Below are 20,000 nucleotides of genomic sequence, written 5' to 3'. Positions count from 1 at the left end.
GGGACTGTTGGGGGGGGACTGCTGGGTTTGGGGGGGGAGGGACTGTTGGGGGAGGAGGGACTGTTGGGGGGGGGGACTGCTGGGTTTGGGGGACTGTTGGGGGAGGAGGGACTGCTGGGTTTGGGGGAGGAGGGACTGTTGGGGGAGGAGGGACTGCTGGGTTTGGGGGGGACTGTTGGGGGAGGAGGGACTGTTGGGGACTGGGAGGGAGGAGGGACTGTTGGGGGCTGGGGGGGGGAGGGGGACTGTTGGGGGGTTGGGGGGGGAGGAGGGACTGCTGGGTTTGGGGGAGGGACTGTTGGGGGGGCTGGGGGGAGGAGGGACTGTTGGGGGCTGGGGGGGGAGGAGGGACTGCTGGGTTTGGGGGAGGGACTGTTGGGGGCTGGGGGGGGAGGAGGGACTGCTGGGTTTGGGAGGAGGGACTGTTGGGGGCTGGGGGAGGAGGGACTGTTGGGGGCTGGGGGAGGAGGGACTGCTGGGTTTGGGGGAGGGACTGTTGGGGGCTGGGGGAGGAGGGACTGCTGGGTTTGGGGGGACTGTTGGGGGAGGAGGGACTGTTGGGGGCTGGGGGGAGGAGGGACTGCTGGGTTTGGGGGGCTGTTGGGGGAGGAGGGACTGTTGGGGGCTGGGGGAGGGGGCACTCCTGGGGCTGGGGGAGGAGGGGGGACTCCTGGGTTTGGGGCTGGGGGAAGGGGGATAGTCGTCGTGTCATGTATGAATGCTAATGCCCCCTCTCTCCCCTCTCTCCTTTTTTCTCTCTCCTGCTAATTCCCCCACCCCCAGAGAACCTCCCTGATGCTGGTAAGGCCCAGGACTTCATGAAGCGGTTTAACCAGGTGTTAGGAGAAGATGAGAAGCTCCGAGTCCAGCTGGATACTCTCATCAGCCCAACCTGTTCCTGTAAACAGGCTGAGCTCTGTGTGGTGAGAACACACACACACACAGACACAGACACACAGAGACACACACACACACACAGACACACACAGACACACACACACACACACACACAGAGACACACAGACAGAGACACACAGACACACCAACACAGAGACACACACACACACAGAGAGACACACACACACAGACACACACACACACACACACACACACACACAGACACACACACAGAGAGACACACAGACACACACACAGAGACATACACACACCAACACACACGTGCTGGCCTTCTAGGCAGAGTTGCAAAGAAAAAGCCATATCTCAGACTGGCCAAAATAAAATAAAAGATTAAGATGGGAAAAGAACACAGACACCGGACAGAGGAACTCTGCCTAGAAGGCCAGCATCCCGGAGTCTCCTCTTCTCTGTTGACGTTGACTGGACAGAGGAACTCTGCCTAGAAGGCCAGCATCCCGGAGTCGCCTCTTCACTGTTGATGTTGAGACTGGACAGAGGAACACTTCCTAGAAGGCCAGCATCCCGGGGTCGCCTCTTCACTGTTGACGTTGAGACAGGACAGAGGAACTCTGCCTAGAAGGCCAGCATCCCGGAGTCGCCTCTTCACTGTTAACGTTGAGACTGGACAGAGGAACTCTGCCTAGAAGGCCAGCATCCCGGAGTCGCCTCTTCACTGTTGACGTTGAGACTGGACAGAGGAACACTGCCTAGAAGACCAGCATCCCGGAGTCTCCTCTTCACTGTTGATGTTGAGACTGGACAGAGGAACTCTGCCTAGAAGGCCAGCATCCCGGAGTCGCCTCTTCACTGTTAACGTTGAGACTGGACAGAGGAACTCTGCCTAGAAGGCCAGCATCCTGGAGTCGCCTCTTCACTGTTGACGTTGAGACTGGTGTTTTGCGGGTACTATTTAATGAAGCTGCCAGTTGAGGACTTGTGAGGCGTCTGCTTCTCAAACGAGACACTCTAATGTACTTGTCCTCTGGCTCAGTTGTGCACCGGGGCCTCCCACTCCTCTTTCTATTCTGGGTAGAGACAGTTTGCGCTGTTCTGTGAAGAGAGTAGTTCACAACGCTGTGAGAGATCTTCAGTTTCTTGGCAATTTCAGCCTTAATTTCTCAGAACAAGAATAAACTGACGAGTTTCATAAGAAAGGTCTTTGTTTCTGGCCATTTTAAGCCTGTAATCAAACCCACAAAATGCTGATGCTCCAGATACTCAACTTGTCTAAAGACGGACAGTTTTATTGCTTCTTTAAATCAAAACAACGGTTTTCAGCTGTGCTAACATAATTGCAAAAGGGGTTTTCTAATGATCAATTAGCCTTTTTAAAATGATAAACTTGGATTAGCTAACACAACGTGCCATTGGAACACAGGAGTGATGGTTGCTGATAATGGGCCTCTGTACTCCTATGTAGATATTCCATTAAAAATCAGCCGTTTCCAGCTACAATAGTCATTTACAACATTAACAATGTCTACACTGTATTTCTGAGTTTTCATTGCTTCCTTAACGCCACTGTTGACGTTGAGACTGAGGTAACGTCCCACCTGGCCAACATCCAGTGAAATTGCAGAAATAGAGATAAAATGAATCCCCTTACCTTTGATGATCTTCATATGGTTGCACTCACAAGACTCCCAGTTACTCAATAAATGTTCATTTTGTTTCGATAAAGCCCCTCTTTATATCCAAAGACCTCTGTTTTGTTCAGTAATCCACAGGCTCTAACGCAGTCACAACAGGCAGACGAAACATCCGAGAAGTATCCGTAAAGTTCGTAGAAACATGTCAAACGATGTTTATAATCGATCCTCAGGTTGTTTTTAGTCGTAATAATCAATAATATTTCAACCGGACAATATCTTTGTCCAATATAAAAGGAAAACAAGAAAGGCTCTCGGTCGTGCATGAAAAACCTCTGGGACACTGCAGTGTCCACTCATTCAGAGTGACCTTACTCCCTCATTTTTCAGAATACAAGCCTAAACCATTTCTGAAGACTGTTGACGTCTAGTGGAAGCCATAGGAACTACAATTTGGAGTCCTAAATCAATGGAATCTGTAAAGGCAGTCAATGGAAAACTACAAATTGATTGTGTATTTCAGAGGGAGATTACCAGTTAGATATTGATTGTGTATTTCAGAGGGGAGAGTACCAGTTAGATATTGATTGTGTATTTCAGAGGGAGATTACCAGTTAGATATTGATTGTGTATTGATCATGTATTTCAGAGGGAGATTACCAGTTAGATATTGATTGTGTATTTCAGAGGGAACAGTACCAGTTAGATATTGATCGTGTATTGATCGTGTATTTCAGAGGGAACTGTACCAGTTAGATATTGATCGTGTATTGATCGTGTATTTCAGAGGGAGATTACCAGTTAGATATTGATCGTGTATTTCAGAGGGAACAGTACCAGTTAGATATTGATCGTGATCGTGTATTTCAGAGGAACTATACCAGTTAGATATTGATCGTGTATTTCAGAGGGAACAGTACCAGTTAGATATTGATCGTGTATTGATCGTGTATTTCAGAGGGAGATTACCAGTTAGATATTGATCGTGTATTTCAGAGGGAGATTACCAGTTAGATATTGATTGTGTATTGATCGTGTATTTCAGAGGGGAGATTACCAGTTAGATATTGATCGTGTATTTCAGAGGGAGATTACCAGTTAGATATTGATTGTGTATTGATCGTGTATTTCAGAGGGAACAGTACCAGTTAGATATTGATTGTGTATTGATCGTGTTTTTCAGAGGGAGATTACTCGTAAACTGACGTTCCCGAAGCAGCCCACCAACCCCTTCCTGGAGATGGTGAAGTTCCTGTTGGAACGCATCGCTCCTGTCCACATCGACTCAGAGGCCATCAGGTAAATAAATGGTGTGTGTGTGGTTATATCTGCTCAGTGCTCTGGTCTAGATGCTGAATAAGAGGTTATATAATGTTATATGTGATGTCTCTCTGCTCTGGTCTAGATGCTGAATAAGAGGTTATATAATGTTATATGTGATGTCTCTCTGCTCTGGTCTAGATGCTGAATAAGAGGTTATATAATGTTATATGTGATGTCTCTGCTCTGGTCTAGATGCTGAATAAGAGGTTATATAATGTTATATGTGATGTCTCTCTGCTCTGGTCTAGATGCTGAATAAGAGGTTATATAATGTTATATGTGATGTCTCTCTGCTCAGTGCTCTGGTCTAGATGCTGAATAAGAGGTTATATAATGTTATATTTGATGTCTCTCTGCTCTGGTCTAGATGCTGAATAAGAGGTTATATAATGTTATATGTGATGTCTCTCTGCTCTGGTCTAGATGCTGAATAAGGGGTTATATAATGTTATATGTGATGTCTCTCTGCTCTGGTCTAGATGCTGAATAAGAGGTTATATAATGTTATATGTGATGTCTCTCTGCTCTGGTCTAGATGCTGAATAAGAGGTTATATAATGTTATATGTGATGTCTCTCTGCTCAGTGCTCTGGTCTAGATGCTGAATAAGAGGTTATATAATGTTATATGTGATGTCTCTCTGCTCTGGTCTAGATGCTGAATAAGAGGTTATATAATGTTATATGTGATGTCTCTCTGCTCTGGTCTAGATGCTGAATAAGAGGTTATATAATGTTATATGTGATGTCTCTCTGCTCTGGTCTAGATGCTGAATAAGAGGTTATATAATGTTATATGTGATGTCTCTCTGCTCAGTGCTCTGGTCTAGATGCTGAATAAGAGGTTATATAATGTTATATGTGATGTCTCTCTGCTCTGGTCTAGATGCTGAATAAGAGGTTATATAATGTTATATGTGATGTCTCTCTGCTCAGTGCTCTGGTCTAGATGCTGAATAAGAGGTTATATAATGTTATATGTGATGTCTCTCTGCTCTGGTCTAGATGCTGAATAAGAGGTTATATAATGTTATATGTGATGTCTCTCTGCTCTGGTCTAGATGCTGAATAAGAGGTTATATAATGTTATATGTGATGTCTCTCTGCTCTGGTCTAGATGCTGAATAAGAGGTTATATAATGTTATATGTGATGTCTCTCTGCTCTGGTCTAGATGCTGAATAAGAGGTTATATAATGTTATATGTGATGTCTCTCTGCTCAGTGCTCTGGTCTAGATGCTGAATAAGAGGTTATATAATGTTATATGTGATGTCTCTCTGCTCTGGTCTAGATGCTGAATAAGAGGTTATATAATGTTATATGTGATGTCTCTCTGCTCTGGTCTAGATGCTGAATAAGAGGTTATATAATGTTATATGTGATGTCTCTCTGCTCTGGTCTAGATGCTGAATAAGAGGTTATATAATGTTATATGTGATGTCTCTCTGCTCAGTGCTCTGGTCTAGATGCTGAATAAGAGGTTATATAATGTTATATGTGATGTCTCTCTGCTCTGGTCTAGATGCTGAATAAGAGGTTATATAATGTTATATGTGATGTCTCTCTGCTCTGGTCTAGATGCTGAATAAGGGGTTATATAATGTTATATGTGATGTCTCTCTGCTCAGTGCTCTGGTCTAGATGCTGAATAAGAGGTTATATAATGTTATATGTGATGTCTCTCTGCTCAGTGCTCTGGTCTAGATGCTGAATAAGAGGTTATATAATGTTATATGTGATGTCTCTGCTCTGGTCTAGATGCTGAATAAGAGGTTATATAATGTTATATGTGATGTCTCTCTGCTCTGGTCTAGATGCTGAATAAGAGGTTATATAATGTTATATGTGATGTCTCTCTGCTCTGGTCTAGATGCTGAATAAGAGGTTATATAGTGTTATATGTGATGTCTCTCTGCTCTGGTCTAGATGCTGAATAAGAGGTTATATAATGTTATATGTGATGTCTCTCTGCTCAGTGCTCTGGTCTAGATGCTGAATAAGAGGTTATATAATGTTATATGTGATGTCTCTCTGCTCAGTGCTCTGGTCTAGATGCTGAATAAGAGGTTATATAATGTTATATGTGATGTCTCTCTGCTCTGGTCTAGATGCTGAATAAGAGGTTATATAATGTTATATGTGATGTCTCTCTGCTCTGGTCTAGATGCTGAATAAGAGGTTATATAATGTTATATGTGATGTCTCTCTGCTCTGGTCTAGATGCTGAATAAGAGGTTATATAATGTTATATGTGATGTCTCTCTGCTCTGGTCTAGATGCTGAATAAGGGGTTATATAATATATGTGATGTCTCTCTGCTCAGTGCTCTGGTCTAGATGCTGAATAAGAGGTTATATAATGTTATATGTGATGTCTCTCTGCTCTGGTCTAGATGCTGAATAAGAGGTTATATAATGTTATATGTGATGTCTCTCTGCTCTGGTCTAAATGCTGAATAAGAGGTTATATAATGTTATATGTGATGTCTCTCTGCTCTGGTCTAGATGCTGAATAAGGGGTTATATAATGTTATATGTGATGTCTCTCTGCTCAGTGCTCTGGTCTAGATGCTGAATAAGAGGTTATATAATGTTATATGTGATGTCTCTCTGCTCAGTGCTCTGGTCTAGATGCTGAATAAGAGGTTATATAATGTTATATGTGATGTCTCTCTGCTCAGTGCTCTGGTCTAGATGCTGAATAAGGGGTTATATAATGTTATATGTGATGTCTCTCTGCTCAGTGCTCTGGTCTAGATGCTGAATAAGAGGTTATATAATGTTATATGTGATGTCTCTGCTCTGGTCTAGATGCTGAATAAGAGGTTATATAATGTTATATGTGATGTCTCTCTGCTCTGGTCTAGATGCTGAATAAGGGGTTATATAATGTTATATGTGATGTCTCTCTGCTCAGTGCTCTGGTCTAGATGCTGAATAAGAGGTTATATAATGTTATATGTGATGTCTCTGCTCTGGTCTAGATGCTGAATAAGGGGTTATATAATGTTATATGTGATGTCTCTCTGCTCTGGTCTAGATGCTGAATAAGGGGTTATATAATGTTATATGTGATGTCTCTCTGCTCAGTGCTCTGGTCTAGATGCTGAATAAGGGGTTATATAATGTTATATGTGATGTCTCTCTGCTCAGTGCTCTGGTCTAGATGCTGAATAAGAGGTTATATAATGTTATATGTGATGTCTCTGCTCTGGTCTAGATGCTGAATAAGAGGTTATATAATGTTATATGTGATGTCTCTCTGCTCTGGTCTAGATGCTGAATAAGAGGTTATATAATGTTATATGTGATGTCTCTCTGCTCAGTGCTCTGGTCTAGATGCTGAATAAGAGGTTATATAATGTTATATGTGATGTCTCTCTGCTCAGTGCTCTGGTCTAGATGCTGAATAAGAGGTTATATAATGTTATATGTGATGTCTCTCTGCTCTGGTCTAGATGCTGAATAAGAGGTTATATAATGTTATATGTGATGTCTCTCTGCTCTGGTCTAGATGCTGAATAAGAGGTTATATAATGTTATATGTGATGTCTCTCTGCTCAGTGCTCTGGTCTAGATGCTGAATAAGAGGTTATATAATGTTATATGTGATGTCTCTCTGCTCTGGTCTAGATGCTGAATAAGAGGTTATATAATGTTATATGTGATGTCTCTCTGCTCTGGTCTAGATGCTGAATAAGGGGTTATATAATGTTATATGTGATGTCTCTCTGCTCAGTGCTCTGGTCTAGATGCTGAATAAGAGGTTATATAATGTTATATGTGATGTCTCTCTGCTCAGTGCTCTGGTCTAGATGCTGAATAAGAGGTTATATAATGTTATATGTGATGTCTCTGCTCTGGTCTAGATGCTGAATAAGAGGTTATATAATGTTATATGTGATGTCTCTGCTCTGGTCTAGATGCTGAATAAGAGGTTATATAATGTTATATGTGATGTCTCTCTGCTCTGGTCTAGATGCTGAATAAGAGGTTATATAATGTTATATGTGATGTCTCTGCTCTGGTCTAGATGCTGAATAAGAGGTTATATAGTGTTATATGTGATGTCTCTCTGCTCTGGTCTAGATGCTGAATAAGAGGTTATATAATGTTATATGTGATGTCTCTCTGCTCAGTGCTCTGGTCTAGATGCTGAATAAGAGGTTATATAATGTTATATGTGATGTCTCTCTGCTCAGTGCTCTGGTCTAGATGCTGAATAAGAGGTTATATAATGTTATATGTGATGTCTCTCTGCTCTGGTCTAGATGCTGAATAAGAGGTTATATAATGTTATATGTGATGTCTCTCTGCTCTGGTCTAGATGCTGAATAAGAGGTTATATAATGTTATATGTGATGTCTCTGCTCTGGTCTAGATGCTGAATAAGGGGTTATATAATGTTATATGTGATGTCTCTCTGCTCAGTGCTCTGGTCTAGATGCTGAATAAGAGGTTATATAATGTTATATGTGATGTCTCTCTGCTCTGGTCTAGATGCTGAATAAGAGGTTATATAATGTTATATGTGATGTCTCTCTGCTCTGGTCTAGATGCTGAATAAGAGGTTATATAATGTTATATGTGATGTCTCTCTGCTCTGGTCTAGATGCTGAATAAGGGGTTATATAATGTTATATGTGATGTCTCTCTGCTCAGTGCTCTGGTCTAGATGCTGAATAAGAGGTTATATAATGTTATATGTGATGTCTCTCTGCTCAGTGCTCTGGTCTAGATGCTGAATAAGAGGTTATATAATGTTATATGTGATGTCTCTCTGCTCAGTGCTCTGGTCTAGATGCTGAATAAGGGGTTATATAATGTTATATGTGATGTCTCTCTGCTCAGTGCTCTGGTCTAGATGCTGAATAAGAGGTTATATAATGTTATATGTGATGTCTCTGCTCTGGTCTAGATGCTGAATAAGAGGTTATATAATGTTATATGTGATGTCTCTCTGCTCTGGTCTAGATGCTGAATAAGGGGTTATATAATGTTATATGTGATGTCTCTCTGCTCAGTGCTCTGGTCTAGATGCTGAATAAGAGGTTATATAATGTTATATGTGATGTCTCTGCTCTGGTCTAGATGCTGAATAAGGGGTTATATAATGTTATATGTGATGTCTCTCTGCTCTGGTCTAGATGCTGAATAAGGGGTTATATAATGTTATATGTGATGTCTCTCTGCTCAGTGCTCTGGTCTAGATGCTGAATAAGGGGTTATATAATGTTATATGTGATGTCTCTCTGCTCAGTGCTCTGGTCTAGATGCTGAATAAGAGGTTATATAATGTTATATGTGATGTCTCTGCTCTGGTCTAGATGCTGAATAAGAGGTTATATAATGTTATATGTGATGTCTCTCTGCTCTGGTCTAGATGCTGAATAAGAGGTTATATAATGTTATATGTGATGTCTCTCTGCTCAGTGCTCTGGTCTAGATGCTGAATAAGAGGTTATATAATGTTATATGTGATGTCTCTCTGCTCAGTGCTCTGGTCTAGATGCTGAATAAGAGGTTATATAATGTTATATGTGATGTCTCTCTGCTCTGGTCTAGATGCTGAATAAGAGGTTATATAATGTTATATGTGATGTCTCTCTGCTCTGGTCTAGATGCTGAATAAGAGGTTATATAATGTTATATGTGATGTCTCTCTGCTCAGTGCTCTGGTCTAGATGCTGAATAAGGGGTTATATAATGTTATATGTGATGTCTCTCTGCTCAGTGCTCTGGTCTAGATGCTGAATAAGAGGTTATATAATGTTATATGTGATGTCTCTCTGCTCTGGTCTAGATGCTGAATAAGAGGTTATATAATGTTATATGTGATGTCTCTCTGCTCAGTGCTCTGGTCTAGATGCTGAATAAGAGGTTATATAATGTTATATGTGATGTCTCTCTGCTCAGTGCTCTGGTCTAGATGCTGAATAAGGGGTTATATAATGTTATATGTGATGTCTCTCTGCTCAGTACTCTGGTCTAGATGCTGAATAAGAGGTTATATAATGTTATATGTGATGTCTCTCTGCTCTGGTCTAGATGCTGAATAAGAGGTTATATAATGTTATATGTGATGTCTCTCTGCTCAGTGCTCTGGTCTAGATGCTGAATAAGAGGTTATATAATGTTATATGTGATGTCTCTCTGCTCTGGTCTAGATGCTGAATAAGAGGTTATATAATGTTATATGTGATGTCTCTCTGCTCAGTGCTCTGGTCTAGATGCTGAATAAGAGGTTATATAATGTTATATGTGATGTCTCTCTGCTCAGTGCTCTGGTCTAGATGCTGAATAAGAGGTTATATAATGTTATATGTGATGTCTCTCTGCTCTGGTCTAGATGCTGAATAAGAGGTTATATAATGTTATATGTGATGTCTCTGCTCAGTGCTCTGGTCTAGATGCTGAATAAGAGGTTATATAATGTTATATGTGATGTCTCTCTGCTCTGGTCTAGATGCTGAATAAGAGGTTATATAATGTTATATGTGATGTCTCTCTGCTCTGGTCTAGATGCTGAATAAGAGGTTATATAATGTTATATGTGATGTCTCTGCTCAGTGCTCTGGTCTAGATGCTGAATAAGAGGTTATATAATGTTATATGTGATGTCTCTCTGCTCTGGTCTAGATGCTGAATAAGAGGTTATATAATGTTATATGTGATGTCTCTGCTCTGGTCTAGATGCTGAATAAGGGGTTATATAATGTTATATGTGATGTCTCTCTGCTCTGGTCTAGATGCTGAATAAGGGGTTATATAATGTTATATGTGATGTCTCTGCTCAGTGCTCTGGTCTAGATGCTGAATAAGAGGTTATATAATGTTATATGTGATGTCTCTCTGCTCTGGTCTAGATGCTGAATAAGAGGTTATATAATGTTATATGTGATGTCTCTCTGCTCTGGTCTAGATGCTGAATAAGGGGTTATATAATGTTATATGTGATGTCTCTCTGCTCAGTGCTCTGGTCTAGATGCTGAATAAGAGGTTATATAATGTTATATGTGATGTCTCTCTGCTCAGTGCTCTGGTCTAGATGCTGAATAAGAGGTTATATAATGTTATATGTGATGTCTCTGCTCTGGTCTAGATGCTGAATAAGAGGTTATATAATGTTATATGTGATGTCTCTGCTCTGGTCTAGATGCTGAATAAGAGGTTATATAATGTTATATGTGATGTCTCTCTGCTCTGGTCTAGATGCTGAATAAGAGGTTATATAATGTTATATGTGATGTCTCTCTGCTCTGGTCTAGATGCTGAATAAGAGGTTATATAGTGTTATATGTGATGTCTCTCTGCTCTGGTCTAGATGCTGAATAAGAGGTTATATAATGTTATATGTGATGTCTCTCTGCTCAGTGCTCTGGTCTAGATGCTGAATAAGAGGTTATATAATGTTATATGTGATGTCTCTCTGCTCAGTGCTCTGGTCTAGATGCTGAATAAGAGGTTATATAGTGTTATATGTGATGTCTCTCTGCTCTGGTCTAGATGCTGAATAAGAGGTTATATAATGTTATATGTGATGTCTCTCTGCTCTGGTCTAGATGCTGAATAAGAGGTTATATAATGTTATATGTGATGTCTCTGCTCTGGTCTAGATGCTGAATAAGAGGTTATATAATGTTATATGTGATGTCTCTGCTCTGGTCTAGATGCTGAATAAGGGGTTATATAATGTTATATGTGATGTCTCTCTGCTCAGTGCTCTGGTCTAGATGCTGAATAAGAGGTTATATAATGTTATATGTGATGTCTCTCTGCTCTGGTCTAGATGCTGAATAAGAGGTTATATAATGTTATATGTGATGTCTCTCTGCTCTGGTCTAGATGCTGAATAAGAGGTTATATAATGTTATATGTGATGTCTCTCTGCTCTGGTCTAGATGCTGAATAAGGGGTTATATAATGTTATATGTGATGTCTCTCTGCTCAGTGCTCTGGTCTAGATGCTGAATAAGAGGTTATATAATGTTATATGTGATGTCTCTCTGCTCAGTGCTCTGGTCTAGATGCTGAATAAGAGGTTATATAATGTTATATGTGATGTCTCTCTGCTCAGTGCTCTGGTCTAGATGCTGAATAAGGGGTTATATAATGTTATATGTGATGTCTCTCTGCTCAGTGCTCTGGTCTAGATGCTGAATAAGAGGTTATATAATGTTATATGTGATGTCTCTGCTCTGGTCTAGATGCTGAATAAGAGGTTATATAATGTTATATGTGATGTCTCTCTGCTCTGGTCTAGATGCTGAATAAGGGGTTATATAATGTTATATGTGATGTCTCTCTGCTCAGTGCTCTGGTCTAGATGCTGAATAAGAGGTTATATAATGTTATATGTGATGTCTCTGCTCTGGTCTAGATGCTGAATAAGGGGTTATATAATGTTATATGTGATGTCTCTCTGCTCTGGTCTAGATGCTGAATAAGGGGTTATATAATGTTATATGTGATGTCTCTCTGCTCAGTGCTCTGGTCTAGATGCTGAATAAGGGGTTATATAATGTTATATGTGATGTCTCTCTGCTCAGTGCTCTGGTCTAGATGCTGAATAAGAGGTTATATAATGTTATATGTGATGTCTCTGCTCTGGTCTAGATGCTGAATAAGAGGTTATATAATGTTATATGTGATGTCTCTCTGCTCTGGTCTAGATGCTGAATAAGAGGTTATATAATGTTATATGTGATGTCTCTCTGCTCAGTGCTCTGGTCTAGATGCTGAATAAGAGGTTATATAATGTTATATGTGATGTCTCTCTGCTCAGTGCTCTGGTCTAGATGCTGAATAAGAGGTTATATAATGTTATATGTGATGTCTCTCTGCTCTGGTCTAGATGCTGAATAAGAGGTTATATAATGTTATATGTGATGTCTCTCTGCTCTGGTCTAGATGCTGAATAAGAGGTTATATAATGTTATATGTGATGTCTCTCTGCTCAGTGCTCTGGTCTAGATGCTGAATAAGGGGTTATATAATGTTATATGTGATGTCTCTCTGCTCAGTGCTCTGGTCTAGATGCTGAATAAGAGGTTATATAATGTTATATGTGATGTCTCTCTGCTCTGGTCTAGATGCTGAATAAGAGGTTATATAATGTTATATGTGATGTCTCTCTGCTCAGTGCTCTGGTCTAGATGCTGAATAAGAGGTTATATAATGTTATATGTGATGTCTCTCTGCTCAGTGCTCTGGTCTAGATGCTGAATAAGGGGTTATATAATGTTATATGTGATGTCTCTCTGCTCAGTGCTCTGGTCTAGATGCTGAATAAGAGGTTATATAATGTTATATGTGATGTCTCTCTGCTCTGGTCTAGATGCTGAATAAGAGGTTATATAATGTTATATGTGATGTCTCTCTGCTCAGTGCTCTGGTCTAGATGCTGAATAAGAGGTTATATAATGTTATATGTGATGTCTCTCTGCTCTGGTCTAGATGCTGAATAAGAGGTTATATAATGTTATATGTGATGTCTCTCTGCTCAGTGCTCTGGTCTAGATGCTGAATAAGAGGTTATATAATGTTATATGTGATGTCTCTCTGCTCAGTGCTCTGTCTAGATGCTGAATAAGAGGTTATATAATGTTATATGTGATGTCTCTCTGCTCTGGTCTAGATGCTGAATAAGAGGTTATATAATGTTATATGTGATGTCTCTCTGCTCAGTGCTCTGGTCTAGATGCTGAATAAGAGGTTATATAATGTTATATGTGATGTCTCTCTGCTCTGGTCTAGATGCTGAATAAGAGGTTATATAATGTTATATGTGATGTCTCTCTGCTCTGGTCTAGATGCTGAATAAGAGGTTATATAATGTTATATGTGATGTCTCTCTGCTCAGTGCTCTGGTCTAGATGCTGAATAAGAGGTTATATAATGTTATATGTGATGTCTCTCTGCTCTGGTCTAGATGCTGAATAAGAGGTTATATAATGTTATATGTGATGTCTCTCTGCTCTGGTCTAGATGCTGAATAAGAGGTTATATAATGTTATATGTGATGTCTCTCTGCTCTGGTCTAGATGCTGAATAAGAGGTTATATAATGTTATATGTGATGTCTCTCTGCTCAGTGCTCTGGTCTAGATGCTGAATAAGAGGTTATATAATGTTATATGTGATGTCTCTCTGCTCTGGTCTAGATGCTGAATAAGAGGTTATATAATGTTATATGTGATGTCTCTCTGCTCTGGTCTAGATGCTGAATAAGGGGTTATATAATGTTATATGTGATGTCTCTCTGCTCAGTGCTCTGGTCTAGATGCTGAATAAGAGGTTATATAATGTTATATGTGATGTCTCTCTGCTCAGTGCTCTGGTCTAGATGCTGAATAAGAGGTTATATAATGTTATATGTGATGTCTCTGCTCTGGTCTAGATGCTGAATAAGAGGTTATATAATGTTATATGTGATGTCTCTGCTCTGGTCTAGATGCTGAATAAGAGGTTATATAGTGTTATATGTGATGTCTCTCTGCTCTGGTCTAGATGCTGAATAAGAGGTTATATAATGTTATATGTGATGTCTCTCTGCTCAGTGCTCTGGTCTAGATGCTGAATAAGAGGTTATATAATGTTATATGTGATGTCTCTCTGCTCAGTGCTCTGGTCTAGATGCTGAATAAGAGGTTATATAGTGTTATATGTGATGTCTCTCTGCTCTGGTCTAGATGCTGAATAAGAGGTTATATAATGTTATATGTGATGTCTCTCTGCTCTGGTCTAGATGCTGAATAAGAGGTTATATAATGTTATATGTGATGTCTCTCTGCTCTGGTCTAGATGCTGAATAAGAGGTTATATAATGTTATATGTGATGTCTCTGCTCTGGTCTAGATGCTGAATAAGGGGTTATATAATGTTATATGTGATGTCTCTCTGCTCAGTGCTCTGGTCTAGATGCTGAATAAGAGGTTATATAATGTTATATGTGATGTCTCTCTGCTCTGGTCTAGATGCTGAATAAGAGGTTATATAATGTTATATGTGATGTCTCTCTGCTCTGGTCTAGATGCTGAATAAGAGGTTATATAATGTTATATGTGATGTCTCTCTGCTCTGGTCTAGATGCTGAATAAGGGGTTATATAATGTTATATGTGATGTCTCTCTGCTCAGTGCTCTGGTCTAGATGCTGAATAAGAGGTTATATAATGTTATATGTGATGTCTCTCTGCTCAGTGCTCTGGTCTAGATGCTGAATAAGAGGTTATATAATGTTATATGTGATGTCTCTCTGCTCAGTGCTCTGGTCTAGATGCTGAATAAGGGTTATATAATGTTATATGTGATGTCTCTCTGCTCAGTGCTCTGGTCTAGATGCTGAATAAGAGGTTATATAATGTTATATGTGATGTCTCTGCTCTGGTCTAGATGCTGAATAAGAGGTTATATAATGTTATATGTGATGTCTCTCTGCTCTGGTCTAGATGCTGAATAAGGGGTTATATAATGTTATATGTGATGTCTCTGCTCAGTGCTCTGGTCTAGATGCTGAATAAGAGGTTATATAATGTTATATGTGATGTCTCTGCTCTGGTCTAGATGCTGAATAAGGGGTTATATAATGTTATATGTGATGTCTCTCTGCTCTGGTCTAGATGCTGAATAAGGGGTTATATAATGTTATATGTGATGTCTCTCTGCTCAGTGCTCTGGTCTAGATGCTGAATAAGGGGTTATATAATGTTATATGTGATGTCTCTCTGCTCAGTGCTCTGGTCTAGATGCTGAATAAGAGGTTATATAATGTTATATGTGATGTCTCTGCTCTGGTCTAGATGCTGAATAAGAGGTTATATAATGTTATATGTGATGTCTCTCTGCTCTGGTCTAGATGCTGAATAAGAGGTTATATAATGTTATATGTGATGTCTCTCTGCTCAGTGCTCTGGTCTAGATGCTGAATAAGAGGTTATATAATGTTATATGTGATGTCTCTCTGCTCAGTGCTCTGGTCTAGATGCTGAATAAGAGGTTATATAATGTTATATGTGATGTCTCTCTGCTCTGGTCTAGATGCTGAATAAGAGGTTATATAATGTTATATGTGATGTCTCTCTGCTCTGGTCTAGATGCTGAATAAGAGGTTATATAATGTTATATGTGATGTCTCTCTGCTCAGTGCTCTGGTCTAGATGCTGAATAAGGGGTTATATAATGTTATATGTGATGTCTCTCTGCTCAGTGCTCTGGTCTAGATGCTGAATAAGAGGTTATATAATGTTATATGTGATGTCTCTCTGCTCTGGTCTAGATGCTGAATAAGAGGTTATATAATGTTATATGTGATGTCTCTCTGCTCAGTGCTCTGGTCTAGATGCTGAATAAGAGGTTATATAATGTTATATGTGATGTCTCTCTGCTCAGTGCTCTGGTCTAGATGCTGAATAAGGGGTTATATAATGTTATATGTGATGTCTCTCTGCTCAGTGCTCTGGTCTAGATGCTGAATAAGAGGTTATATAATGTTATATGTGATGTCTCTCTGCTCTGGTCTAGATGCTGAATAAGAGGTTATATAATGTTATATGTGATGTCTCTCTGCTCAGTGCTCTGGTCTAGATGCTGAATAAGAGGTTATATAATGTTATATGTGATGTCTCTCTGCTCTGGTCTAGATGCTGAATAAGAGGTTATATAATGTTATATGTGATGTCTCTCTGCTCAGTGCTCTGGTCTAGATGCTGAATAAGAGGTTATATAATGTTATATGTGATGTCTCTCTGCTCAGTGCTCTGGTCTAGATGCTGAATAAGAGGTTATATAATGTTATATGTGATGTCTCTCTGCTCTGGTCTAGATGCTGAATAAGAGGTTATATAATGTTATATGTGATGTCTCTCTGCTCAGTGCTCTGGTCTAGATGCTGAATAAGAGGTTATATAATGTTATATGTGATGTCTCTCTGCTCTGGTCTAGATGCTGAATAAGAGGTTATATAATGTTATATGTGATGTCTCTCTGCTCTGGTCTAGATGCTGAATAAGAGGTTATATAATGTTATATGTGATGTCTCTCTGCTCAGTGCTCTGGTCTAGATGCTGAATAAGGGGTTATATAATGTTATATGTGATGTCTCTCTGCTCTGGTCTAGATGCTGAATAAGAGGTTATATAATGTTATATGTGATGTCTCTCTGCTCTGGTCTAGATGCTGAATAAGAGGTTATATGTGATGTCTCTCTGCTTTGGTCTAGATGCTGAATAAGAGGTTATATGTGATGTCTCTCTGCTCTGGTCTAGATGCTGAATAAGAGGTTATATAATGTTATATGTGATGTCTCTCTGCTCAGTGCTCTGGTCTAGATGCTGAATAAGAGGTTATATAATGTTATATGTGATGTCTCTCTGCTCTGGTCTAGATGCTGAATAAGGGGTTATATAATGTTATATGTGATGTCTCTCTGCTCTGGTCTAGATGCTGAATAAGAGGTTATATAATGTTATATGTGATGTCTCTGCTCAGTGCTCTGGTCTAGATGCTGAATAAGAGGTTATATAATGTTATATGTGATGTCTCTCTGCTCTGGTCTAGATGCTGAATAAGGGGTTATATAATGTTATATGTGATGTCTCTCTGCTCTGGTCTAGATGCTGAATAAGAGGTTATATAATGTTATATGTGATGTCTCTCTGCTCTGGTCTAGATGCTGAATAAGAGGGTTATATAATGTTATATGTGATGTCTCTCTGCTCAGTGCTCTGGTCTAGATGCTGAATAAGAGGTTATATAATGTTATATGTGATGTCTCTCTGCTCAGTGCTCTGGTCTAGATGCTGAATAAGAGGTTATATAATGTTATATGTGATGTCTCTCTGCTCTGGTCTAGATGCTGAATAAGAGGTTATATAATGTTATATGTGATGTCTCTCTGCTCAGTGCTCTGTCTAGATGCTGAATAAGAGGTTATATAATGTTATATGTGATGTCTCTCTGCTCTGGTCTAGATGCTGAATAAGAGGTTATATAATGTTATATGTGATGTCTCTCTGCTCAGTGCTCTGGTCTAGATGCTGAATAAGAGGTTATATAATGTTATATGTGATGTCTCTCTGCTCTGGTCTAGATGCTGAATAAGAGGTTATATAATGTTATATGTGATGTCTCTCTGCTCTGGTCTAGATGCTGAATAAGAGGTTATATAATGTTATATGTGATGTCTCTCTGCTCAGTGCTCTGGTCTAGATGCTGAATAAGAGGTTATATAATGTTATATGTGATGTCTCTCTGCTCTGGTCTAGATGCTGAATAAGAGGTTATATAATGTTATATGTGATGTCTCTCTGCTCTGGTCTAGATGCTGAATAAGAGGTTATATAATGTTATATGTGATGTCTCTCTGCTCTGGTCTAGATGCTGAATAAGAGGTTATATAATGTTATATGTGATGTCTCTCTGCTCTGGTCTAGATGCTGAATAAGAGGTTATATAATGTTATATGTGATGTCTCTCTGCTCTGGTCTAGATGCTGATTAAGGGGTTATATAATGTTATATGTGATGTCTCTCTGCTCTGGTCTAGATGCTGAATAAGGGTTATATAATGTTATATGTGATGTCTCTCTGCTCTGGTCTAGATGCTGAATAAGAGGTTATATAATGTTATATGTGATGTCTCTCTGCTCTGGTCTAGATGCTGAATAAGGGGTTATATAATGTTATATGTGATGTCTCTCTGCTCTCTGCTCTGGTCTAGATGCTGAATAAGAGGTTATATAATGTTATATGTGATGTCTCTCTGCTCTGGTCTAGATGCTGAATAAGAGGTTATATAATGTTATATGTGATGTCTCTCTGCTCTGGTCTAGATGCTGAATAAGGGGTTATATAATGTTATATGTGATGTCTCTCTGCTCTGGTCTAGATGCTGAATAAGAGGTTATATAATGTTATATGTGATGTCTCTCTGCTCTGGTCTAGATGCTGAATAAGGGGTTATATAATGTTATATGTGATGTCTCTCTGCTCTGGTCTAGATGCTGATTAAGAGGTTATATAATGTTATATGTGATGTCTCTCTGCTCAGTGCTCTGGTCTAGATGCTGAATAAGAGGTTATATAATGTTATATGTGATGTCTCTGCTCTGGTCTAGATGCTGAATAAGGGGTTATATAATGTTATATGTGATGTCTCTCTGCTCAGTGCTCTGGTCTAGATGCTGAATAAGAGGTTATATAATGTTATATGTGATGTCTCTGCTCAGTGCTCTGGTCTAGATGCTGAATAAGAGGTTATATAATGTTATATGTGATGTCTCTCTGCTCTGGTCTAGATGCTGAATAAGAGGTTATATAATGTTATATGTGATGTCTCTCTGCTCTGGTCTAGATGCTGAATAAGGGGTTATATAATGTTATATGTGATGTCTCTCTGCTCAGTGCTCTGGTCTAGATGCTGAATAAGGGGTTATATAATGTTATATGTGATGTCTCTCTGCTCAGTGCTCTGGTCTAGATGCTGAATAAGAGGTTATATAATGTTATATGTGATGTCTCTCTGCTCTGGTCTAGATGCTGAATAAGAGGTTATATAATGTTATATGTGATGTCTCTCTGCTCAGTGCTCTGGTCTAGATGCTGAATAAGGGGTTATATAATGTTATATGTGATGTCTCTCTGCTCAGTGCTCTGGTCTAGATGCTGAATAAGGGGTTATATAATGTTATATGTGATGTCTCTCTGCTCAGTGCTCTGGTCTAGATGCTGAATAAGAGGTTATATAATGTTATATGTGATGTCTCTCTGCTCAGTGCTCTGGTCTAGATGCTGAATAAGAGGTTATATAATGTTATATGTGATGTCTCTCTGCTCTGGTCTAGATGCTGAATAAGAGGTTATATAATGTTATATGTGATGTCTCTCTGCTCAGTGCTCTGGTCTAGATGCTGAATAAGAGGTTATATAATGTTATATGTGATGTCTCTGCTCTGGTCTAGATGCTGAATAAGAGGTTATATAATGTTATATGTGATGTCTCTCTGCTCAGTGCTCTGGTCTAGATGCTGAATAAGAGGTTATATAATGTTATATGTGATGTCTCTCTGCTCAGTGCTCTGGTCTAGATGCTGAATAAGGGGTTATATAATGTTATATGTGATGTCTCTCTGCTCTGGTCTAGATGCTGAATAAGAGGTTATATAATGTTATATGT

The 20,000-nt window shown here is 39.4% G+C and overlaps 1 protein-coding gene across 1 annotated transcript in view; it reads left to right on the top strand.

The window, feature by feature from the left end:
• Positions 1-20,000, top strand: part of LOC121843861 (sister chromatid cohesion protein PDS5 homolog A-like) — a 69,558-nt gene that overhangs the window by 48,076 nt on the left and 1,482 nt on the right. Inside the window, 2 exon segments of the mRNA XM_042313728.1 lie at positions 784-923; positions 3,691-3,806. Coding sequence (XP_042169662.1) covers positions 784-923; positions 3,691-3,806 — 256 coding nt within the window.

This window comes from Oncorhynchus tshawytscha, unplaced genomic scaffold, assembly GCF_018296145.1.
Source record: "Oncorhynchus tshawytscha isolate Ot180627B unplaced genomic scaffold, Otsh_v2.0 Un_contig_5891_pilon_pilon, whole genome shotgun sequence".
NCBI lineage: Eukaryota > Metazoa > Chordata > Actinopteri > Salmoniformes > Salmonidae > Oncorhynchus > Oncorhynchus tshawytscha.
Note: the sequence above shows the minus strand (reverse complement) of the source record. Positions and strands in the feature narration are given on the sequence as shown.